Genomic DNA, 27,036 nt, shown 5'->3' on the forward strand with positions numbered 1-27,036 from the left:
TTTTTTCATTTCTTGTGCGGCCCGGTACCAATCGATCCACGGACCAGTACCGGGCCGCGGCCCGGTGGTTGGGGACCACTGCCTTAGAGGTTACAAGCTTTGGTTGGCCTTGGCTTTGCTCGAAGAAGATAAAAAACAATAATTTCACCCAGTTTCTTATCTACACGCATAAACATATTTTTCTCTCTAATTGTAATGGTGTTAGGATGTACCAAGTGCAGATAGTGAAAGTGGACAAGAATGTGTGTGCGCTCCGTAGAGGTGGGAGAAAGAATTGATTTTTAGATGCATCGCAATTCGGACATGGACGATTATAAAATCGATTAGTAAACGTCAATAATCGATATTTATTGTAAATAGAGTAATGCAGACAGTTTTTTAAATCTGGCTAACTGCAGTGAACCTCCTCAGTGAGATCAGACCAGTTCCTTTTTTTTTATAAGGCAATTATGTTCCAGTTTTGCACACATTTTTTTAATAAATGTAAGGGAAATGCGCTGTTTTTAAAAGTTGCAAGTGGTAAATGCTTATTTAGTGAAACAAAGACATGTAAAACTGCATCAATGTACAGTACAGGCCAAAAGTTTGGACACACCTTCTCATTCAATGTGTTTTCTTTATTTTCATGACTATTTACATTGTAGATTGTCACATCAAAACTATGAATGAACACATGTGGAGTTATGTACTTAACAAAAAAAGGTGAAATAACGGGAAACATGTTTTATATTCTAGTTTCTTCAAAATAGCCACCCTTTGCTCTGATTACTGCTTTGCACACTCTTGGCATTCTTTCGATCAGTTGTGTTGTGAATGAGAAGGTGTGTCCAAACTTTTGGCCTGTACTGTGTGTACATTTAAGATGCATCAATAATCGAATCGAATCATGAGGTGACCAATGACTACCACCTCTAGTTCTCCACATATAGGCCAAGTTAACTTTCAGTTTCGATCTCCGCCAAAGCAACAAGATGCACTGCAAAAACTGAAATCTAAGTAAGATTGAATATCTCAAATAAAGGTGATATTTGCTTATTTTCTGTCTGATAAGATAATTCTTCTCACTAAGCAGATTTTATGTTAGTGTTTTACTTATTTTAAGGGTTTTGGTCCTAAATGATCTCAGTAAGATATTACAGCTTGTTGCTGAGATTTGATGAGCTATATTGAGTAAAACATGCTTGAAACTAGAATATCAACTGTTGCAAAGCTTTTTTTAAGTACCGTATTTTTCGGAGTATAAGTCGCACCTGCCGAAAATGCATAATAAAGAAGGAAAAAAACATATATAAGTCGCACTGGAGTATAAGTCGCATTTTTTGGGGAAATGTATTTGATAAAAGCCAACACCAAGAATAGACATTTGAAAGGCAATTTAAAATAAATAAAGAATAGTGAACAACAGGCTGAATAAGTGTACGTTATATGAGGCATAAATAACCAACTGGTATGTTAACGTAACATATTATGGTAAGAGTCATTCAAATAACTATAACATATAGAACATGCTATACGTTTACCAAACAATCTGTCACTCCTAATCGCTAAATCCCATGAAATCTTATACATCTAGTCTCTTACGTGAATGAGCTAAATAATATTATTTGATATTTTACGCTAATGTGTTAATAATTTCACACATAAGTCGCTCCTGAGTATAAGTCGCACCCCCGGCCAAAATATGAAAAAAAAACTGCGACTTATAGTCCGAAAAATACGGTACATTGTTGATTGTCTTGTCATGTACGGATGTACTTTGTGGACGCCGTAAGTTTTTGCTGCTCTCCAGCAGTCTGTTTCTGTTTACTTTTTGGCTAGTTCAGTTTTACTTTTGTTTTGCATAGCCATTGCCTTTTCCTTTCCCTTTTGTTCTTTTTGGTTTAAGCATTACATACCTTTTTACCTGCAAGGATCACATATTTTGATCACAACAAACCATCCTCGTCTCACCCGACACATTCCGAGTTCTACAAAGCAATGTACCTGATGCCACCTACTGACGTGGAGTATTACGTGGTTACCCACTATTTGATATTTTACGCTAATGTGTTAATAATTTCACACATAAGTCGCTCCTGAGTATAAGTCGCACCCCCCGCCAATCTATGAAAAAAACTGCGACTTATAGTCCGAAAAATACGGTAATAATTTCTTACTTCAAGAATGAAAAAAAAATCATGATGACAAGCGCATATCATTATGTCAAGATAATGGCACTAGCATTTACTTAATTTTGGAATATTTTTCAACATATTGAACAAAACGGTCTCTTTTTTTTTTCTACCAAGAAAAGTGCACTTGTTATTAGTGAGGATATACTTATTGTAAGGTATTTTTGGGTTCATTGAGGTTAGCTAATTTTACTTGTTTTGGAAAGTCTTGACAAGCCGAATTTTCTACTTCTATTGGCAGATAATTTTGCTTAGTTCAAATAAAATACCCCTAATTTTTTTTTTTTTCTCTTCTTTTTTTGAACACTTTTGCAGTGTGGACAAAAGCATATAAGGAGAGCAACAATTTTAGAAAAGGCTCCGTACGTTAGACAGCTTTTTCCTTTCTACAGGGCTGGTATTACTAATGTCTGTACTAACAACTTTTTGTAGAACAAATAGGCAATCTTCAATTCTAGTCACCTCTCATTATTGAGACAGCCTTAGAATAAAATAGTATGGGATGAAAATGGCTCCTGGGCCGCACTTTAGACACATTTTCTGCTGAGGAGCTTCTGTCAACTTTCAATGGTGTAGTATGTAGAAGTAAACAATGAAAAAATGGAAGATTGTCAGTAAGGAAAGTGATGTTGAAAGGAAAGTTAGTCCAGTGACCTTTGAAGAGATTGTCATGTTTTTGTGAGCCCAACAACTTAAGGAAGCCACCGTGCATAATGTTACCCAGACTATGCTTTCAAAAGTGTCCTGGCAACAACAACAATAACACAAAAGATGCAAATAGACCCAGACATGCAAAACGTCAAGTAGAAGAAGACAGGTCCGAGAGGATTTGTCCAGTTCAGTGTGCAATACCTACCCTTGCGTCGTCCCCTTGGAAATTCCCCTACGGTTTGGGAGTCGGTTCGCTCTAAACAGACTCCTTTTTCTCTTATTACCTTAGGACTTTGACCTGATTGGTGAAAGAAGACGTTGCTTAATCATTTCAATCACAAGAGGATACTGTAAACATGATGCAGCCATGAAAAACCTTGCAGATCACTTTGGCTTGAGTGCGGGATGATCACCATGACAACACAATGCTTCCCAAACATGCACCACAGCTCCTTCCCACACAAAGACTGACATGACAGCTGTGCATGCATGACGAGCTGTCCGTAAGCACGCCGCGTCCGTGGAAGTGATGTCGAGGTGAGAACGGACGCGTCCGTCTTACTGGCTGACGGACACACGGCGGTTTTTCACATTAAGCACACTGAGCGGGGCGGAAACATGTGCCACAATCTTGCAAGATGACATCATTATTTTCAAAAGGAATGCATTGAGAGATATGATTTATGGACATTATTATTATTAATAAAGGAATGAGGGTTTCAACCATGCAGTGTCAGCTGTTTTTGTTTCACCTAAAGATAATCAGATGGGTTCAGTTTGGTACAGAGCATTATTTCCATCCATCCATCCATTTTCTACCGCTTGTCCCTTTTGGGGTGGCGGGGGGTGCTGGAGCCTATCCCAGGTGCATTCGGGTGGAAGGCGGGGTACACCCTGGACAAGTCGCCACCTCATCACAGGGCCAACACAGATAGACAGACAACACTCACACTCACATTCACACACTAGGGACCATTTAGTGCTGGCCTGGGCAATTATTTTGACTCGGGGGCCAAATTTAGAGAAAAAATGTGTCTCGGGGGGCCGGTAAATCAGAATTTTAGGAACACTAATACAAAATCTTACAATAATGTCTGAATGCTAACACGTTATGACAGACTGCCTTAAAAAACAGAATGGCATTTAACAATTTTTTACTGAATGAGACACCCGGAAAAGGGTGGAGTGCCATCTCCGGGTTGGGGAGGAGATCTTGCCCCAAGTGGAGGAGTTCAAGTACCTCGGAGTCTTGTTCACGAGTGAGGGAAGAGTGGATCGTGAGATCGACAGGCGGATCGGTGCAGCGTCTTCAGTAATGCGGACGCTGTATCGATCCGTTGTGGTGAAGAAGGAGCTGAGCCGGAAGGCAAAGCTCTCAATTTACCGGTCGATCTACGTTCTCATCCTCATCTATGGCATACTTGCCAACCCTCCCGGATTTTCCAGGAGACTCCCGAAATTCAGCGCCTCTCCCGAAAACCTCCCGGGACAAATTTTCTCCCGAAAATCTCCCGAAATTCAGGCGGACTCAGGTCCCCACAATATAACCAGCATACCTGCCCAATCACGTTATAACTGTAGAATGATGGAGGGCGAGATCTTGGTTTCTTATGTGGGTTTATTGTTAGGCAGTTTCATTAACGTCCTCCCAGCATGGTAACAACACACAACAACAGCAGTCACGTTTTTGTATGCCGTAAAGCAGTTCGTCTGCCGTAAACAGCAATGTTGTGACACTCTTAAACAGGACAATACTGCCATCTAGTGTTATGTGTGTGTATATGTGTAAATAAATGAACACTGAAATTCAAGTATTTATTTTATATATATATATATATATATATATACATACATATACACATATATATATATATATATATATATATATATATATACACATATATATATACACATATATATACATATACATATAATACAATTAATATATATATATATATAGCTAGAATTCACTGAACGTCAAGTATTTGTTTATATATATATATATATATATATATATATATGAAATACTTGACTGGTGACTGGTGAATTCTAGCTGTAAATATACTCCTCCCCTTTTAGCCACGCCCCCCTCTACCCCGACCACGCCCACCCTCCCGAAATCGGAGGTCTCAAGGTTGGCAAGTATGCCCTATGGTCATGAGCCTTGGGTTATGACCGAAAGGACAAGATCACGGGTACAAGCGGCCCAAATGAGTTTCCTCCGCCGGGTGGCGGGGCTCTCCCTTACAGATAGGGTGAGAAGCTCTGCCATCCGGGGGGAGCTCAAAGTAAAGCCGCTGCTCCTCCACATCGAGAGGAGCCAGATGAGGTGGTTCGGGCATCTGGTCAGGATGCCACCCGAACGCCTCCCTCGGGAGGTGTTTAGGGCACGTCCGACCGATAGGAGGCCGCGGGGAAGACCCAGGACACATTGGGAAGACTATGTCTCCTGGCTGGCCTGGGAACGCCTCGGGGTCCCACAGGAAGAGCTGGACGAAGTGGCTGGGGAGAGGAAAGTCTGGGCTTCCCTGCTTAGGCTGCTGCCCCCGCGACCCGACCTCGGATAAGCGGAAGAAGATGGATGGATGGATGGATGGATGGCATTAAGAGCTCTGTCACAGAACCAATGGAGCTGGTAAGATGAAGTACTGCAGTACTACTCTATCTGTAAAAGCGCCAGGTGAACTTGCCATATTTGACTTTGCTGGATGCTGCTATGACGTCATGTTCAATCCAATCCAATCCAATCCACTTCATTTATACAGCACATTTAAACAACAAAATGTTTCCAAAGTGCTGCAGAACAATATTAAACACAATATAAAATAAAAATGATTAAAAACGATTTTAAAGGGTAAATAGAAATCAAAATTTTAAAAACACAGAGGACAACAGAGGACCACACAACTCACGTAGTGTTAAAAGCCAGAGAATAAAAGTGGGTCTTAAGACGAGACTTAAAACACTCCACTGTGGGAGCAGTTGGAACATGGAGGGGCAGAGTGTTCCAGAGCTTAGGGCCGACCACAGAGAAGGCCCTGTCTCCCCTGGTTTTAAGTCTCGTCTTGGGCACCACGAGCTGGAGCTGGCTCTCGGACCTCAGAGCGCGCGCAGGATTGTAAGTTTGGATGAGGTCCGAGATATAATGAGGTGCCAGTCCATGTAAAGCTTTAAAAACAAACAGCAAGGTTTTAAAATCAATTCTAAAATGAACAGGGAGCCAGTGCAAACTCTCAAGGATTGGGGTTACATGCTGGCGTCTCCTGGCCCCTGTTAAAAGTCGTGCTGCCGCGTTCTGGACTAACTGCAACCGGGAGAGAGCTTTTTGGCTAATGCCAGCATAAAGTGCATTGCAGTAGTCCAGGCGACTTGAAATAAAAGCATGCACGACTTGTTCAAAAAGGTTAAAAGATAAAAACGGTTTTACCTTTGCTAAAAGACGAAGATGATAAAAACACGATTTTAAAACGCCATTGACTTGTTTGTCAAGTTTAAAATCGCTGTCTATAATGACGCCAAGGCTGGTGACTTTGGGACGCACATAATTGTGCAATGGTCCCAAGTCAGTGAGAGCCGGACCAAAAACTAAAATTTCCGTTTTTCCCCTCATTCGTTATTAAAACATTCTGGGCTAACCAAGCCTTGACGTCGCATAGACAGTTGAGAAGGGGTGTCAGGGGGCCGTGGCCTTTTGAAATCGGCATATAAATTTGGCAGTCGTCTAGAAATGTTAGTGACGTGAGCGCGCCGCCTGAGCGCAACTAAGCCCGAATCAGGAATTACAGATCCTAGCAAGCTGACCTGAACTTCATTGGGTTTCTCAACTCCTCTTTGCTGACAATCCTGGTTGTAGTTTGCATTACTCAGCGTTAAAGTTTGCCCCAGATGCTAATCTCCCCCCCCCCTCCTTCTCGCTGCTAGGTCCTCTCATCAAAGAGCTCCATTCACATCCAGGAAACAAAGGGGACAGAGGTGACCACAGTCCGGTCCCCCCATGGCACGGGGTAACAACAGGCCCCCTCCTCCCCCGTCCAAAACAGTCTGCGGGGCCTCTCAAGTTCAGGACCAAAAAAAAATAAAAGGCTTTTGACAAGGCACTCACTGTGTGGGCTGTAAGAGGATGTAACGAGCGTGAAACTAATTCAAGTGATGTAATAAGATGGGCAAAGGCGGGCACGGAGGATGCTGGCGGTTAGTACATTTAGCATTTAGACATCACAACAGAAAAACACATTTATGCTTGAATTAGTGAGCAGAACCAACTAGTGTCAGCACTCAAATGCCAGCATGCATCCCCCCGCCCCAAAGCGGTCGTGCTCACCTTTGCGGTCCGGTTTGAGATTCCGGTCAACAGGCGGCGGCTGGCAGTCGCTCAACAGGGGCCTCCGAGGGGGGGTCTTGGGACTGGAACGGAAGCCCATGTGGGCAGGCGGCGGGACTTGCTTCCCCAGCGAGGAGAACTCCATGGTGCCCGGGGTCATGGGCACGTAGTTGGTTTCGTGCACGGGCTCCGACAAGCTGCCCGAGTGGTGGTGCGACGGGGAATTGGCACTCATGGGTACGTAGTTCTGGTCTACCTCCTCGGTGGACTGGCTGCCCACTGGCATCATTCCTTTATTTTTCTGCGAAGACCAGCAAGCTGTAGTTACAGATATTTTAACGCTGAGCTATGAAACACAGTACCGTATTTTTCGGAGTATAAGTCGCACCGGAGTATAAGTCGCACCTGCCGAAAATGCATAATAAAGAAGGAAAAAAACATATATGAGTCGCACTGGAGCCCGGCCAAACTATGAAAAAAACTGCGACTTATAGTCCGAAAAATATGGTACATGCTTTGGTGAACCAATAAAATAGACTACTATAAATAATAAGAAAATAACTTAGAAGTTGAAAATTTATACTAAAAAAACGGGGAAATATAAATAAAATACTTTTTAAAAATGTAATAAACTAGGGGTAACCTGATACAACTTGTGGAATGTTGGAAACGGTTTGATCAAGTGAAATTAGTCAAACAGGACAATGGTAGCTGTAACATCAAAACTATGAATGAACACGTGTGGAGTTATGTACTTAACAAAAAAAGGTGAAATAACTGAAAACATGTTTATATTTCTTCAAAATAGCCACCCTTTGCTCTGATTACTGCTTTGCACACTCTTGGCATTCTCTCCATGAGCTTCAAGAGGTAGTCACCTGAAAGGGTTTTCACTTCACAGGTGTCATAGTTTTGATGCCTTCAGTGACAATCGACAATGTAAATAGTCATGAAAATAAAGAAAACGCATTGAAATGAGAAGGTGTGTCCAAACTTTTGGCCTGTACTGTAAAAAAAAAAAAAAAAAAAGTTAAATAAAAATATATAAAAAAAAAAAAAAATAGCAGATAGTTTTTAATATACTAATTTAAGATTACAATGGAATCAATGAATGGGGATTGTTATATTAAATGAATATGTTAATTCTAACAAATTATTCCTTTAGAATTTTAATTTAAATTTGAAAAAACAAATTCACTTATGTTTTTTTTTATTTAGCATTACGTCATATGTGTTTTGGCAAAACACAATCGCCAAGGGCTTTCTGCTCTATATCAGGGGTCTCAAACTCATTTTAGCTCAGGGGCCGCATGGAGGAAAATCTGTGCACACGCGGGCCGGACTATTAAAATCATGGTATTATAAGTGAAGTGAAGTGAAGTGAATTATATTTATATAGCGCTTTTTCTCGAGTGACTCAAAGCGCTTTTACATTGTGAAACCCAATATCTAAGTTACATTTAAACCAGTGTGGGTGGCACTGGGAGCAGGTGGATAAAGTGTCTTGCCCAAGGACACAACGGCAGTGACTAGGATGGCGGAAGCGGGGATCGAACCTGCAACCCTCAAGTTGCTAGCACGGCTGCTCTACCAACCGAGCTATATCGTCCCAACTAACTAAAAAATAAAGACAACTTCAGATTGCTTTCTTTGTCTTACTTTGGCCAAAAATACAACACCTTCTGATAATATTACAATAAAAATATAGAAAAAAATACCGGCAGCGGTAAAGTTTAGATCCATGAAGGAAAGAAGAAAGTGAATGAATGTTTATAACTGATTACATTGTTTTCTTTTGTATTATTTTTTTTCAATGAATGAAGTAACGTTTACTACAACCTTTTTCCAAAAGAAAGTCTAGTCCATAGTGGATCTAGCATAATAGTGTGAGAGTCCAGTCCATAGTGGATCTAGCATAATATTGTGAGAGTCCAGTCCATAGTGGATCTAACGTAATAGTGTGAGAGTCCAGTCCATAGTGGATCTAACATAATAGTGTGAGAGTCCAGTCCATAGTGGATCTAACATAATATTGTGAGAGTCCAGTCCATAGTGGATCTAACATAATATTGTGAGAGTCCACTCCATAGTGGATCTAACATAATAGTGTGAGAGTCCAGTCCATAGTGGATCTAACATAATAGTGTGAGAGTCCAGTCCATAGTGGATCTAACATAATAGTGTGAGAGTCCAGTCCATAGTGGATCTAACATAATAGTGTGAGAGTCCAGTCCATAGTGGATCTAACATAATAGTGAGAGTCCAGTCCATAGTTGATCTAACATAATATTGTGAGAGTCCAGTCCATAATGGATCTAACATAATAGTGAGAGGATAATGCATATATTTATCATTTCTTTTTAAAACGGTTACAAAAAAGTGGGATCCCAAAAATGTACTGTGGTACCCCATTTTTATGACTTTATGGGGTCCCTGGGACCCCATTTTGAAAATTCCTCGCACCAACACTGATGGAGTATTGGTGCGTGCAAAACAGCAGCAGGCGGCTGTGTTGTAATACTAATCAATTATCATCCCGGGGGCCATAGATCATTCATTTGTGGGCCGAATCTGGCCCGCGGGCCTTGACACTTGGGCTTTGTATGAAAATAGCTGTTTGTGCTTCATTTGCACAATATTACTACTTACAAAGTAGCTGTTGAAGCTCTCGTTGAAATCAAACGAGCAACTCTTGTCAGATGGGAATGATCTCGGAATGTCGTAACAGTCCTGGGAGGCGAAATCTACAGAAAAAAACAACAACATTCAATGCAATCATTTACTATGAATTGATTAACGTGGAAAAAGTTGAAAAACTTATTGGGGTGTTACCATTTAGTGGTCAATTGTACGGAATATGTACTGTACTGTGCAATCTACTAATAAAAGTTTCAATCAATCAATCAATCAAGGGTAGTGAAGTGAAGTGAAGTGAATTACATTTATATAGCACTTTTTCTCAAGTGACTCAAAGCGCTTTACAGTGTGAAACCCATACTTGCCAACCTTGAGACCTCCGATTTCGGGAGGTGGGGTTGGGGGCGTGGTTAAGAGGGGAGGAGTATATTTACAGCTAGAATTCACCAAGTCAAGTATTTCACTCACACACACATATATATATATATATATATATATAGTCCGAGTCCATGGTTGTCGCCCGGAAAAGGGTGGAGTGCCATCTCCGGGTTGGGGAGGAGATCTTGCCCCAAGTGGAGGAGTTCAAGTACCTCGGAGTCTTGTTCACGAGTGATGGAAGAGTGGATCGTGAGATCGACAGGCGGATCGGTGCGGCGTCTTCAGTAATGCGGACGCTGTATCGATCCGTTGTGGTGAAGAAGGAGCTGAGCCGGAAGGCAAAACTCTCAATTTACCGGTCGATCTACGTTCCCATCCTCACCTATGGTCATGAGCTTTGGGTTATGACCGAAAGGACAAGATCACGGGTACAAGCGGCCGAAATGAGTTTCCTCCGCCGGGTGGCGGGGCTCTCCCTTAGAGATAGGGTGAGAAGCTCTGTCATCCGGGGGGAGCTCAAAGTAAAGCCGCTGCTCCTCCACATCGAGAGGAGCCAGATGAGGTGGTTCGGGCATCTAGTCAGGATGCCACCCGAGCGCCTCCCTAGGGAGTTGTTTAGGGCACGTCCGACCGGTAGGAGGCCACGAGGAAGACCCAGGACACGTTGGGAAGACTATGTCTCCCGGCTGGCCTGGGAACGCCTCGGGATCCCCCGGGAGGAGCTGGACGAAGTGGCTGGGGAGAGGGAAGTCTGGGCTTCCCTGCTTAGGCTGCTGCCCCCGCGACCCGACCTCGGATAAGCGGAAGAAGATGGATGGATGGATGGATATATATATATATATATATATATATATATATATATATATATATATATATATATATATATATATATATATATATATAAAAAGAAATACTTGAATTTCAGTGTTCATTTATTTACACATATACTTGTTGAGTTAAGGGTTGAATTGTCCATCCTTGTTCTATTCTCTGTCACTATTTTTCTAACCATGCTGAACACCCTCTCTGATGATGCATTGCTGTGTGGCACGCACAAAATGCACTAGATGGCAGTATTGTCCTGTTTAAGAGTGTCACAACATTACTGTTTACGTCAGACGAACTGCTTTACGGTAGACGAAAACGTGACTGCTGTTGTTGTGTGTTGTTACCGCGCTGGGAGGACATTAATGAAACTGCCTAACAATAAACCCACATAAGAAACCAAGAACTTGCCTCGATCATTCTACAGTTATAACGTGATTGGGCAGGCGGACCTGAGTCCGCCTGAATTTCGGGAGATAATTTGTCCTGGGAGGTTTCCGGGAGAGGCGCTGAATTTCGGGAGTCTCCCGGAAAATCCGGGAGGGTTGGCAAGTATGGTGAAACCCAATATCTAAGTTACATTTAAACCAGTGTGGGTGGCACTGGGAGCAGGTGGGTAAAGTGTCTTGCCCAAGGACACAACAGCAGTGACTAGGATGGCGGAAGCGGGGTTCGAACCTGCTACGAACCGGCCGCTCTACCAACCGAGCTATAACGTCATACAGGGTATGAACTGTTTATCCGTGACATGGAAAAAACTAATACAAACCTTTGCGGATGCGCGAGCAGTCCACCGTTCCAATGGTGTTGCTGCGTAAAGCTTTAGTCCCAGCACTAGTAGGCACACAGTAGTTTCCGTCGGTCTCTGAGGCCGAGCGAGGCACGAAGTAATTGTCTGTCGGTGAACGCTCAGCAGGGGGCGGCGGCAGCCCCGAGGAGGAGCTGAGCGAAGGCTTGGGCGGCCTGGGTGGGGGCATTACATCCCCCTCTGAGCCCCCCACCCCCGCAGAGGACAAGGTGCGGGGAACTTGATAGGTGGAGTTAGCGCCGGGTGTCGGCGGGATGTCGTAGCTAATGGAAAAGTCACGCATTTGCCTTTCCATGGAAGGTTTGCGTGAGGGCGTGTTGAAGACGTAAAGCTCCGAGCCGTCGCCGCTGCCGTCCGGGTGGGCCGTGGGGGAGGAGGCCGACTTGGGGAGGAGCACGGTGTCCTGAGAGTAGCTGCGGGGAAGGTGGTACAGCCCGTTGTCGCTTAAGAGGGAGGCGCCGCGGGAGGGCGGCGAGTCGTAGAGGGACGAGGCGGAGGCCGGGTGCTGCGGGAAGTAGCCGTTGTGTGAGGTATGTTTGGCCGAGGACGTGGAGGACGTGGGCGTGCGGTGAGTGGGGACGTTGTCGTTCAGGTCCGTCTCGGAGGAGGTAGACTTGGAACACTCGGCGTGGGCTCTAAGAGGACGACATGAGGGGAAACCAAGTTTACACCAATAACTAGAGATGGACCAACATGGTTTTTTCAGGTGCCGATTATTAGTTGTCAAAGAGGCCGATTACCGATATTTGCACCCCATATTCATTTGCAGTAAAAAAAATGTAAAATTACCGTATTTTTCGGACTATAAGTCGCAGTTTTTTTTCATAGTTTGGCCGGGGTGCGACTTATACTCAGGAGCGACTTATGTGTGAAATGATTAACACATTAGCGTAAAATATCAAATAATATTATTTATCTCATTCACGTAAGAGACTAGACGTATAAGATTTCATGGGATTTAGCGATTAGGAGTGACAGATTGTTTGGTAAACGTATAGCATGTTCTATATGTTATAGTTATTTGAATGACTCTTACCATAATATGTTACGTTAACATACCAGTTGGTTATTTATGCCTCATATAACGTACACTTATTCAGCCTGTTGTTCACTATTCTTTATTTATTTTAAATTGCCTTTCAAATGTCTATTCTTGGTGTTGGCTTTTATCAAATACATTTCCCCAAAAAATGCGACTTATACTCCAGTGCGACTTATGTTTTTTTTCCTTCTTTATTATGCATTTTAGGCCGGTGCGACTTATACTCCGGAGCGACTTATAATCCGAAAAATACGGTAATAATATGTCAGAAAACAGCTTGGCAAGGCTTTAAGTGTTTTCTTTATTTTTAGGAAATGTCAAACCATAATGTTTAATGTGGTGGTTAATTTAGCACCAAAGAAACATCACAAACATTTTTATTACGTGTGTCTAAGACAGGAGTTGGCAACCCAAAACGTTGAAAGAGCCATATTGGACCAAAAATGAAAAAAAAAAATTTGTCCGGAGCCGCAAAAAATTAAAAGCAGTATATAAGTGTTATAATGAAGGCAACACATGACGTAAGTGTCTATATTAGCCTACTATCAAAATGACTTTAAAAGTCTTATATAAGTGTTATAATGAAGGCAACACATGACGTAAGTGTCTATATTAACTATATTAGCCTGCTATCAAAATGACTCTAAAAGTCTTATATAAATGCTATAATGAAGGCAACACATGACATAAGTGTCTATATTAGCTATATTAGCCTACTATCAAAATTACTTAAAAGTCTTATATAAGTGTTATAATGAAGGCAACACATGACGTAAGTGTCTATATTAGCTGTATTAGCCTTCTATCAAAATGACTTTAAAAGTCTTATATAAGTGTTATAATGAAGGCAACACATGATGTAAGTGTCTATATTTTCCTACTATCAAAATGACTTTAAAAGTCTTATATAAGTGTTGAATTGAAGGCAACACATGACGTAAGTGTCTATATTAGCTATATTAGCCTACTATCAAAATGACTTTAAAAGTCTTATATAAGTGTTATAATGAAGGCAACACATTACATAAGTGTCTATATTAGCTATATTAACCTACTATCAAAATGACTTTAAGTCTTATATAAGTGTTATAATGAAGGCAACACATTACATAAGTGTCTATATTAGCTATATTAGCCTACTATCAAAATGACTTTAAAAGTCTTATATAAGTGTTATAATTAAGGCAACACATGACGTAAATGTCTATATTAGCCTACTATCAAAATGACTTTAAAAGTCTTATACAAGTGTTATAATGAAGGCAACACATGACATAAGTGTCTATATTAGCTATATTAGCCTTCTATCAAAATGACTTTAAAAGTCTTATATAAGTGTTATAATGAAGGCAACACATGACGTAAGTGTCTATATTAGCCTACTATCAAAATGACTTTAAAAGTCTTATATAAGTGTTGTATTGAAGGCAACACATGACGCAAGTGTCTATATTAGCTATATTAGCCTACTATCTAAATGACTTTAAAAGTCTTATATAAGTGTTATAATGAAGGCAACACATGATGTAAGTGTCTATATTAGCTATATTAGACTACTATCAAAATGACTTTAAAAGTCTTATATAAGTGTTATAATGAAGGCAACACAATACATAAGTGTCTATATTAGCTATATTAGCCTACTATCAAAATGACTTTAAAAGTCTTATATAAGTGTTATAATGAAGGCAACACATGACGTAAGTGTCTATATTAGCTATATTAGCCTACTATCAAAATGACTTTAAAAGTCGTATACAAGTGTTATAATGAAGGCAACACATGACGTAAGTGTCTATATTAGCTATATTAGCCTACTATCAAAATGACTTTAAAAGTCTTATATAAGTGTTATAATGAAGGCAACACATGAAGTAAGTGTCTATATTAACTATATTAGCCTACTATCAAAATGACTTTAAAAGTCTTATATAAGTGTTATAATGAAGGCAACACATGACGTAAGTGTCTATATTAGCCTACTATTAAAATGACTTCAAAAGTCTTATATAAGTGTTATAATGAAGGCAACACATGACGTAAGTGTCTATATTAGCTATATTAGCCTACTATCAAAATGACTATGTGTCGCAGGCTGAAGCAAACCTTCGTTGACAGAAATGTTGAAACGTAATATTTATTCTACACATTTTCACAACATTAGAAACCATTAGTCAATCAGAGGCTACTCAGAAAGTGAGATAACTTATGGAAATTACTGGCTATTAAAGGCCAAAGGTACAGATGTGTGTGTCCAAGTTAAAGGAAACTTTAAAGGCTAATAGATTTATTACAAGCTTTGGCAAGCTGGGTAACGTTTGCTGTGGTCTGGAACAACATGGCACACAAACAACTACCTGAAATGCAGACAATATTACATACAGATAATGTGTCATGAGACATGCACAACTAAATCATATACAAAGAGGATAAAAGCAAAGGATATTAAATGAGCTCAAATATACCTACAAACGAAGCATAATGATGCAATATGTACATACAGCTAGCCTAAATAGCATGTTAGCATTGATTAGCTTGCAGTCATGCACTGACCAAATATGCCTGATTAGCACTCTACACAAGTCAATAACATCAACAAAGTGCACCTTTGTGCATTCAGGCACAGCATAAAACTTTTGGTGGTCAAAATGAGACAAAGAAGGAGTGGAAGATTCCATCCATCCATTTTCTACCGCTTATTCCCTTTGGGGTCGCGGGGGGCGCTGGAGCCTATCTCAGCTACAATCGGGCGGAAGGCGGGGTACACCCTGGACAAGTCGCCACCTCATCGCAGGGCCAACACAGATAGACAGACAACATTCACACTCACATTCACACACTAGGGCCAATTTAGTGTTGCCAATCAACCTATCCCCAGGTGCATGTATGTATGTATGTATATATATATATATATATATATATATATATATATATATGTATGTACTTAAAATATACTTCTCATTCAATATTGTTCTTTATTTCCATGACTATTTACATTGTAGATTGTCACATCAAAACTATGAATGAACACATGTGGAGTTATGTACTTAACAAAAAAAAAGGTGAACTAACTGAAAACATGTTTTATATTCTAGTTTCTTCAAAAAAGCCACCCTGTGCTCTGATTACTGCTTTGCACACTCTTGGCATTCTCTCGATGAGCTTGAAGAAGTAGTCACCTGAAATGGTTTTCACTTCACAGGTGTCATAGTTTTGATGCCTTCACTGGCAATCTACAATGTAAATAGTCATGAAAATAAAGAAAACGCATTGAAATGAGAAGGTGTGTCCAAACCTTTGGCCTGTACTGTATATACACACACTAATTTTATATACAGATTATCAGCGCCGGCAATCGGCCAGGACGATAATCTGTCATTCACAAATTAAAGAAGACAATGGGAGCGGGGGGGGGGGGGGGGTGAGCAAGGTTGGGGTGGGCGGGGTTTGGTGGTAGCGGGGGTGTATAATGTAACCCGGAAGAGTCAGGGCTGCATGGGATTCTGGGTATTTGTTCTGTTGTGTTTATGTTGTGTTAAGGTGCGGATGTTCTCCCGAAATGTGTTTGTCATTGGCGCATATTAGTAAGAGTGGTAAAGTTGTTTTATATGGCCACCGTCAGTGTAACCTGTGTGGCTGTTGACCACGTATGCCTTGCTGTCACCTACGTGTGCAAGCAGCTGTTGCATACAACATGTGGCTAGGCTGGCACGCTGATAGTACAGGATGTAGAGGGCGTTAAATGATGTACCATCATGGCATGCCCTTATTATAATTGTTAGGGTGTAAATCTGAGAATATTTGCCCCGGGAGATTTCTGGGAGAGGCACTGAAATACGGAAGTCTCCCAGGAAATTCAGGAGGGGCGGTAAGTATGCAGCTGAGCCGCACAAGAGTGATCAAAGAGCCGCATGCGGCTCCGGAGCCGCGGGTTGCCGACCCTGCTCTAGTGTGACTGATGGACAAGGGAAAGGATTACACATATGCGCCACTTCTTGTCACTGTGAATGTAATCATAAAATGTCCCCTAATGTACATTAAGCATATGCAGCCAATGAAGATGGTGCCCATCCCATACACTCAAATACTGTTGTTTAGTTTCAAAACATGCACGTGATGACTAAACGGGTCTGATCTAAATTGTTAGATGGTTCAAACACCTCAAATGGACCGCAATCCTCGCCGGAGGTTGTTTTTTTTTTTTTTTGGTCCTAACAGGGTGAGACACTCCACACAAGCAGACTGGCGGCACCACTCACAGACTAGGCTGTGGAGAAAGAGTCCTGCTCTCGCACTCCTCCAGGAGAAAATACTCCCGGTCTCCCTCCAAAGACAAGCGAAGCGGCGCGGAGCTACACAAAGGCCAGCCGGCATGGAGACAAAGAGTGGCAGTCGGGATAGAAGCAAAGGAAGACAGAACGCCGTCTCGCTTCTTACCTGTTGGGTTCGGGCTTTTTGCTCTCACAGTTGACCAGCCATAAGTAATCCGGGAGGTCCTCCGTACTGGACTGGGAGTCCAGATGCCGCACGCTGACCGGCTGGTAGGGCGGCGGCACGCTGGACAGCACCGCCGCTGCCGGGCCCAGGATGTTACCGAGCGCCGGGTGCGGCGGGGTGTCCACCACCAGACCCCCGATGGCTGACTGGTGGGCAGCTTTCGCAGCCTCTGGAAGAAAAAGACTCCTGGTTAGATAACAATAGCATATATAAACCTTTCTCAACCAGCTATTGCAAGGAATTTAGGGATTTCACCATCTACGGTCAAGACAGATCTTCTACTTCCTGTGTCTCAACTTGGCGTTCACCTTTGTGGAGCTCTTTTATGGCGCTTGGACAAACAGTCTAACAACAACAGTCTAACCCTAACCCTAACCCAAAGCACAACAGAACTGTACTTGGTTTCTACCATTTATGACACGAAACAAAGAAAAAAAATAAATGTTTGGTTGGCTCGGACGAACGAGTATTTTAAAAACTTAGAAAATAACAACAGTTTCCCTCTATGTGGGCTTTGTACCGAGGATGTCGTTGTGGCTTGTGCAGCCCTTTGAGACACTTGTGATTTAGGGCTATATAAATAAACATTGATTGATTGATTGATTGATAATATCATACAGTCACGGTGCAGGACTGGAAATGACAGGTGTGATGATTTGCTAGCATACAACAGACAATTCAAGTCAATGACTTGTGGACAATTAGCTGATAAGTCCGGACGCGCCTCTGCAAAGACGTTTTGCTTGATGGCAGCCATGTTTTTCAGGCAACACAGTAAGGGGTGCATCTATTCACAACTTTCTTCCTTTAAGTTTTAATGAGAGCAGATTTTATTGAGCCTTGGTTGTGTGCCTGCAGGGAAATTGAAGCTTACAGCAGTCTTTTGACCCCCTAGGGCAGTGGTTCTTAACCTTGTTGGAGGTACCGAACCCCACCAGTTTCATATGCGCGGTCACCAAACCCGTCTTTAGTGAAAAATAAAATGTTTTTTTTTTTCAAATTCAAGACAAAGTTATATGTTTTTGGTAACACTTTAGTATGGGGAACATATTCTAAGTAACAAAGACTTAATTTGAGTTATTTGGACACTAGGGGAACATATTCTAAGTAGTAAAGACTTCATTTAGAGTTATTTGGTTAGGGTTAGGGTCAGGGTTAGAGGGTAAGGGTTATAATAAGGCCATGCCAAGCTAACTGCTTATTTGCTATTACTTTTACCATCATATTTGTACATGTCGTATTTGCTGATGTTGCTCTATTGTTGTTGTTGTTGTTGTTGTTTTTGTCTCTCTGTCTAATCCCCCTCTTGTTCCCACAATTTCCCCCTCTGTCTTCTTTTTTTTCTCTTTCTATCCCCTCCTGCTCCGGCCCGGCTGCACTAAATGATAATATAAATACATTAAATAAAGTCAAATACAAATAAGGCAACAAGAGAAGTATCCTACACTTCTCTTTTGTAAAGTAAATCTGAACAGCCGACATGGGCATCTACATCAACTGTATGATTTGCCTGAGAAGCTGGACAGGACACAAAAAAAAAAAAAAAAAGGCCATGCCGAATAAGGCATTAATAAGTAGTTCATAATGACTAGTTAAGAGCCAATATGTTACTAATTTGCATGTTAATAAGCAACTAATTCATGTTGAATATGTTCCCCATACTAAAGTGTTACCATGTTTTTTTTACTGGTGCATAAAATGAACCGTGCATGAACATCACCTTGTTCAAAGAACAAAACCAACACAGTGCATAAACTCACAACAAATTACACACCTGCAAACCAGTCAGCTGTTGCCGTATCCGTAATACGCCGAAGGGGAGAAGTTTTTATTTACACGATGAGTCAGGTGTGTTTTGACCTCCGCCAAACCCCTGAGGCCGACTCACCGAACCCCTAGGGTTCGATCGAGCCCTGGTTAAGAACCACTGCCCTAGGGAATATGCTTTATCAGTATCATGCTTCAAACACCACTTCGAAAAGTTGTGCTCTGCAAAACGTGCTCTTTGTGGCCATTAATCACGACTTACTCATTTTGATTTATAAAAAAAAAAAAATTGCATATACTGTTATATTAATTTTTGTTTTGTAGGTTATGTTTTGTACACTGCAAAAAGTGAAATCTAAGTAAGATGAAATATCTCAAATAAGGCTGATATTTGCTTATTTTCTGTCTGATAAAATAATTCTTCTCACTAAGCATTTTTTATGTTAGAGTGTTGTACTTGTTTTATGGGTTTTGGTCCTAAATGATCTCAGTAAGATATTACAGCTTGTTGCTGAGATTTGATGAGCTATATTGAGTAAAACATGCTTAAAACTAGAATATCAACCGTTGCAAAGCTGTGTCATCAACACTCACAAGTATAAAACTACTTTTTTAAAGTAATCATTTCTTATTTCAAGCATGAAAAAAAAATCATGACTTTGACACAATTGTGTCTCATAATTAAAACGGATGACAGCCAAATGGACTTTGCAGTGTTATTTTCAATGAAACAATAGAAAATACATACTCATATAGTAGTACAGTTGGCACAGTGCAGTAAACTGACAGTTAATATTTCAACATTTAACATGTGACATTTCTAACCATTTTGAACAGAAATAGTTCATGCACATTCAGATAAATTCTTCAAAATTACAACTAAAAAAATTTCGGCCAGGGGCCGGGCTGTATATATGCACACTAATTGACTGAAAGAGCACGCACTTGGCGTGATGATGTCATGTTATTGATGGAAAAATGCATTTTTAGACAATATGATTTGCCTGAGCGGCTAGGAGACCCCGAGAGTAACAAGCGGTTGTCTTGTTGCCTTTCCATTAAGAACAATAAATTAGTGTTTAGTACAAGTTTGCTGGTTTCAAGAAATGTAATGCCGAGTGCATATCATTATGTCAAGATAATGGCACTAGCATTTACTTCATTTAAGAATATTTTTCAACATATTGAGCAAAAAGGTCTCTTTTTTTTTTTTTCTACCAAGAAAAGTGCACTTGTTATTAGTGAGAATATACTTATTTTAAGGTATTTTGGGTTCATTGAAGTTAGCTAATTTTACTTGTTTTGAAAAGTATTGACAAGCAAAATTTTCTTGTTCTATTGGCAGATAATTTTGCTTAGTTAAAATAAAATACCCCTCATTTTTGTATTTTTTTTTCTTGTTTTTGAACACTGACTTTTTGCAGTGTATATACTGTGCTCTTCTTTTAATGTTGCTGCTCAATTTGAATTCATTATTATTTATTGAGTTTGTTTAATTACATTTTTCAAAATAAAAATGGCTGAAGTCTGTCAACAAATGTTTATAGTTTAAATAAGGATTTAATTTTCTTTTTTAATTTCAGGCAAATTGTTGCACCAGCATCCTGGTGGCCATGATTTGATGACCTCCTGGTGCAGATGGCTCCTGTGATAGTGTTTACTCACATGTCCCCTCTGTATTCAGCCATGCAATCATTTATCCATATCATCGCACATATGTGTATGTTGTGTGTGTGTTTGTGTGTGCGCATGTGATAATGGGGGATATGGGTCATCGGGGTATTGTTTTTAACTTTGTAAAGCACTTTGCGATGCATTACTTTTATGTATGAAAAGCGCTTTATAAATAAAGTTGGATTGATTGATTTGAAATCTTTTCTGTTACAGACTAAAAAAACATGGTACTAAAGTTATTTTTTGTTATAACTTGATCTATATTTCATTCATCTTTTTTGTTTTATTTAATGTTATTAGGGATAGAATGTCATGCACAGGTGTACCGTATTTTTCGGACTATAAGTCGCAGTTTTTTTCAGTTTGGCCGGGCTCCAGTGCGATTTATATATGTTTTTTTCCTTCTTTATTATGCATTTTCGGCAGGTGCGACTTATACTCCGGTGCGACTTATACTCCGAAAAATACGGTACTTATAACAATTTTCAAGACAAATGATACTATTTATAGTCGCTGCGAGAGTGGGATGGTTGGTTGGAAAATGTTTTCATTCTTCCCAGGAGGGAAATAATTGAGAAATACTGGCTTACAGTAATAACACAGCATGGTGGTATAAATAAAATAGAATAATAAAGTACAATGAATAAACAGCTATAGAAATACAATCTAAAAAAAAAGTCAAATAATCGCATATTGTCCAATTTACAAATGCACACACACAAAATTATATTTTAAATGTCTAAACAACCTCGCGCCAACCTATCTCTCCGACCTCCTTCAGCCTTACTGCCCCACCCGATCCTTAAGATCAGCCGATCAGCTGCTGTTGACGGTCCCTGACACAAGGCTGAAGCTTAGAGGTGACAGAGCTTTCGCCGTTGCTGCTCCCAAGCTCTGGAACGACCTACCTCTGGGTGTTAGACAAGCCTCCTCTCTTCCTGTTTTTAAATCTCTCTTAAAAACATACTTTTATTCCATGGCTTTTAACACTGAGTGATATCCAACCTGCAATGGCGCCCCATAATACACCTGCTGTGAACCTGTTTTTATGTTTTTATTTATTCTATTTTATTTATTTATTTTTCATCGTGTTCTGTTTGTGTTGTGTTGTGTTTGCTCGGTACTTGTTTTATCTTTTAACCTGCCCATTGTACAGCACTTTGGCTACCCCTGTGGTAAATTTTAAATGTGCTTTATAAATAAAGTTGATTTGATTTGATTTGATATATTATTGTAGCATGGTCACACCTTACCATACTGTATATCATGTGGCTCTAGTTTGTGTACCTAATAGTTTGGTCAGCCAGTGATGGTGCAAAAAAATTATTAAATGAAAAAATAAGACTAATAGCTTTGACTCATTTGGTGTTATTTAAAACTTCACAGCTCGACAGTCGCTGCGAAATGTTGGACAAGTCATTAGATGTTTTTTAACACATATGTGCCCTGGTGTGTGTGTCTGTGTGTGCTCGAGGATGAATGTGAAGGAGGTAAGTTTTACAGTGTCATTTTGGGGCATAATGTAGGGCCCAGTGTCAGAAAGCTGGGTCTCCGTCCAGCAGGACAACTACCCAAAGCATACCTCAAAAAGCACACAAAAATGGCTTAAGATAAAGCGCTAGAGAGTGAAGTGGCCATCAATGAGCTCAGATCTAAATCCTCCAGAACATCTGTGGAAAGATCTAAAAACAACAGTTGGGAGATGGCACCCTTCAAATCTGAGACACCTGAAGCAGTTTGCAAAAAAAAGAGTGGTCCAAAATTCCAGTAGCAAGGTGTAAGAAACTCATTGATGGTGACAGGAAGCCATTGATTTCACTTATTTTTTCCAAAGGGTGTGCTACCAAGTATTACGTTGAGGGTGCCAATTACCATTACCATGAATTGATTAACGTGGACCCCGACTTAAACTAAGTTGAAAAACTTATTGGGGTGTTACCATTTAGTGGTCAATTGTACAGAATATGTACTGCACTGTCCAATCTACTAATAAAAGTTTCAATCAATCAATCAATCAATAATTTTGTCCAGTCCATTTTTGGAGTTCTGTGTAAAATATCAGATTTGGCATTTTTTGTGTTGTTCTAAAGCAGGGGTCACCAACGTGGTGCCCGCGGGCACCAGGTAGCCCGTAAGGACCAGATGAGTAGCCCGCTGGCCTGTTCTAAAAATAGCTCAAATAGCAGCACTTACCAGTGAGCTGCCTCTATTTTTTAAATGTTATTTATTTACTAGCAAGCTGGTCTCGCTTTGCTCGACATTTTTAATTCTAAGAGAGACAAAACTCAAATAGAATTTGAAAATCCCAAAAAATATTTTAAAGACTTGGTCTTCACTAACTGACAAAGAAACAGATAACAGATTTGGTGTCCAGTTCAAAGTGTGACATGATTTATTTGAAAAATTTGAGAGTTGACTTTTGTATTTTACATGAGTTATTATTTGTACAAACATGGTGCAAAATAATTCATGATTTGTTAAAAAATGTTAGTGGCTAGCTAGTTAAAATGGGATATTGTGATTTCACAAGACTGTCTTAGAAGTGATCATTTGAAAATGTTCAATTTGAAAAATGTGCACTTAGAGAAAATATGAAAATAAAGTGTTGCATATTGATATTTATCTGTTTCTATATATATTTATTGTGAGAAATCTTTAAGATGATCAGTGTTTCCACAAAGATAAATATCATTAATTATTAATAATAACAGAGTTAAAGGTAAATTGAGCAAATTGGCTATTTTTGACAATTTATTTAAGTGTGTATCAAACTGGTAGCCCCTGCGATGAGGTGGCGATTTGTCCAGGGTGTACCCCGCCTTCCGCTCGATTGTAGCTGAGGTAGGCTCCAGCGCCCCCCGTGACCCCAAAGGGAATAAGCGGTAGAAAATGGATGGATGGAAACTGGTAGCCCTTCGCATTAATCAGTACCCAAGAAGTACAGTAGCTCTTGGTTTCAAAAAGGTTGGTGACCCCTGTTCTAAAGCAAACAAAAGAAATAAACATGTGAATACCAAAGCATTTGTAATTTCAACAATTTTCTGGGAGAAGTTTCTGACAGAAATGCATGGGTGCCAATATTTTTTGCCATGACTGTATGTAGTGTGTGGATACTACTGTTGTTAATTGTCATGTTTTGTTACATCATGTTTTATATTGGCACTCTCAGCTCATGCAATTGTTTCAGTACAAATCTAACACATTAGCTTTGCGCCTGATTAAGGTAATTTTTTTTGTCCTGCCACTCAGGCAAATCATATTGATGTAGATGCCCATATCTATATAGATTTACTTTACAAAAGAGAAGTGTGGGATACTTCTCTTGTTGGCTTATTTGTATTTGACTTTATTGAATGGATTTATTTGATGTTTGGTAAAAAAAAAAAAAAAAAAAAAAAAAAAAAAAGAAGACACGGGGAAATTGCGGGGACAACAACATCAGCAAATAGGATATGTACAAATATGATACGAAAAATTATAGCAAAGAAGCAGTTAGTGAGTAAATATTAATAACAGAAATGACAATGAATATTATTACACAAATGGAGCAATACAAATACCACTACAAATAGCACTATTGATAATGAATAACAATATTATAACCTCTATTATCAACAATACAATTGTTTCAAAATCAACAATACATATATGTAATTCCAATTTGAATTACAAAAGAAATGAGATAAATGGAGGTGAAAAAAGAGAAGCAAACTGTATTAACCTTGTAGATTGTTATAGTAACAATAGGTTGATCTTTTATCAGTGTGTCGTTTTTTTACCCAGTTTCCTCTAGGGGGAATGTTGATATATGTTTGATGAAACGTGATTGAATGCATGAGTGTATATGTATCGATGTGTGTGCGTATTTATATATACATACATACATACATACATACATACATACATACATACATACATACATACATACATACATACATACATACATACATACATATATATATATATATATATATATATATATATATATATATATATAATTATTTGTATGTGTCTGTATGTACAATATATTTGTCTTCCAGTATGTGCGGTAGCCAAAGTTTGGGGTAAAATAAACATGTTTTTATGTCCAATACTCTTTTAAACTCTTTTTATTGTTATACTTTTTGACTGCAATATTCTTATTTTGTTTAATGAGTCTGTGTGCTCTGCAACACTAGTTTGCTGGCAAAGTTTTGATCTGCCCTACTCGGTTTCTGATTGGCTGCAATCCCACAAAAACTGGTGTACTGATAGGCAGCTTGTTCCTAAACTTTGAATACTAAAAACACTGGACAACTTAAGAGTGTTTTGAGATAAGGGCCGTCTCTCGGCTAATTGTTATGCTTGAAGTTGCAAGCAACAATTTGAGTTACAAGCACCATTAGTAGGGGTGGTTGGAGTAGCAAATGCCAGAGTGATCTCCATCTCCATATGATGCGACCAAAACATTAGCATTAGCTTATAGCTAAAGATCGACATAACTTGGTTTTCCAGGCATGGGTACTAGGAAAGCGAGTGTGAAGGACAATGATATTCATTGAATTAAAAGAATAAATCATCAAAACATGACCGTGGAGCTAACCGCGGACATTTATACATGAAAATATGGAAAAGCTACTGACGGTGTGCTTGATAGAAAAGCAGCTGGAGGAAGACACCGTAGAAGTCCACTCTGAACATTACTACATTACTTCATAAAACTAATGTAGTTTGTAGTACATTCTATTGTATTTTTGTCATATATTCTTTCGTTTGATTTACTCAAAGAAGCCAAACAAAGTATATTATTCAGTTTAAGAAACTGTTCAAATGCCAGGTTTTCGCCAAGAAGAATCCTGACAAACATCTTGAACCTTATCAAAAAATTAGCTAATCTTATTCATCTCATAATGTAAACTATTTATTTATGAGAACTTTGTTTTTAATAATTATAACACTTTAGTATGGGGAACATATTCACCATTAATTAGTAGCTTATTAAAGTAACAAAGACTTAATTTCGAGTTATTTGGACACTAGGGGAACATATAAGGATTAGGGTAAGGGTTACTAATAAGCAATAATTCTGAGGTTATTGAGGGAAGACTCTTAGTTAATGGCTTACTGGTTTTATACTAAAGCCATGCAGAATAAGGCATTAATAAGTACTTAATAATGACTATTTAAGAGTCAATATGTTACTAATTTGCATGTCAATAAGTAACTAATTAATGGTGAATATGTTCCCCATACTAAAGTGTTACCATAATTATTTACTCACTCATTGTGTATTCATTTATTTAGTTATTAATGTATTCACTGTTACAAATTGAGTACAAACAAGTGTTAAAAACTCCTATGACATGAAAAGGAGTAGGATTAAATAAGCTCTGCTTCCCCCTACTCCTTTTCGGACATGCTGTAATGAGAAACTGGAAATATGCGATGTATTACATTGTAATTGTATGCATGTTCCTGAAATAAACTGACACCATAACCACCATAACCTTCATCAAGGCTCCCAAAAAAGATTGTCTATTGACAATCAAAACAAAATACTCGCTTATCACAGTTGGCATCCATGTTGTTTACATTCGAATGCACTGCTTTTTTTGGTAAGCTGCAAAGTGCTCTTGAATGCAGCGTCCAATATACATGCAGAGTAGCTTATGTCTAACAATGCTAAACATCCCTTCAGATATAATTATAGATTATTTGTATTGCACTTTAACATTTGATGCAGTTGCAAATAGGGGTGTAGCGGTACACAAAAATTTTGGTTCGGTACGTACCTCGATTTAGAGGTCACGGTTCGGTTAATTTTCGGTACAGTAAGAAAACAACAAAATATACATTTTTTAGTTATTTATTTAACGGTACCAAATTTGTAAACAATGGCTTTATCCTTTTAACACTGGGAACACTATAATAATTCTGCCCACGTTAATCAACATTAAACTGCCTCAAGTTGTTGCTCAGATTAAATAAAATGACAAAAAACTTTTCTTCTACATATAAAAAGTGCAACAATAAACAGATTCATGCCTAATTTATTACCGCATTTGGGAAGCCTGTAGTTGATTTTTTATTATGTAAATGTTATATTTTTATCAACATGTGATAGCAGGGACCCTGCCATTCAAAACTAGGCTGCTCCATTACTAATGATTAATGTAACTATAGCTGAAAAAATTGTGCAATAGCAATAGGAGAGACTATTCATCCCTGAACACCATGGAGTTCATGTAGGCTTAATGATGCACTTACATTATTATATCAACTATCA

General features: G+C 39.4%; 1 protein-coding gene across 9 annotated transcripts in view; it reads right to left on the minus strand.

The window, feature by feature from the left end:
• gab1 (GRB2-associated binding protein 1) overlaps nucleotides 1-27,036 on the minus strand; it is a 156,632-nt gene that overhangs the window by 23,754 nt on the left and 105,842 nt on the right. For 7 of the 9 annotated variants that reach the window (XR_012051242.1, XM_072916353.1, XM_061922904.1 and 4 more), the window contains 5 exons: nucleotides 17,271-17,499; nucleotides 11,753-12,426; nucleotides 9,793-9,887; nucleotides 7,144-7,444; nucleotides 3,028-3,120 (listed from right to left, as the gene is read on the minus strand). Coding sequence is in view for 8 of the 9 variants with exons in the window: in XM_072916353.1 (XP_072772454.1) it covers nucleotides 3,028-3,120; nucleotides 7,144-7,444; nucleotides 9,793-9,887; nucleotides 11,753-12,426; nucleotides 17,271-17,499 (1,392 nt within the window). In the remaining variant the exon portion in view is untranslated. The remainder of the gene's footprint in view (nucleotides 1-3,027; nucleotides 3,121-7,143; nucleotides 7,445-9,792; nucleotides 9,888-11,752; nucleotides 12,427-17,270; nucleotides 17,500-27,036) is intronic. The other 2 variants (XM_072916355.1, XM_072916354.1) reach the window with 1 other exon arrangement.

This window comes from Nerophis lumbriciformis, linkage group LG27, assembly GCF_033978685.3.
Source record: "Nerophis lumbriciformis linkage group LG27, RoL_Nlum_v2.1, whole genome shotgun sequence".
Classification (NCBI taxonomy): domain Eukaryota; kingdom Metazoa; phylum Chordata; class Actinopteri; order Syngnathiformes; family Syngnathidae; genus Nerophis; species Nerophis lumbriciformis.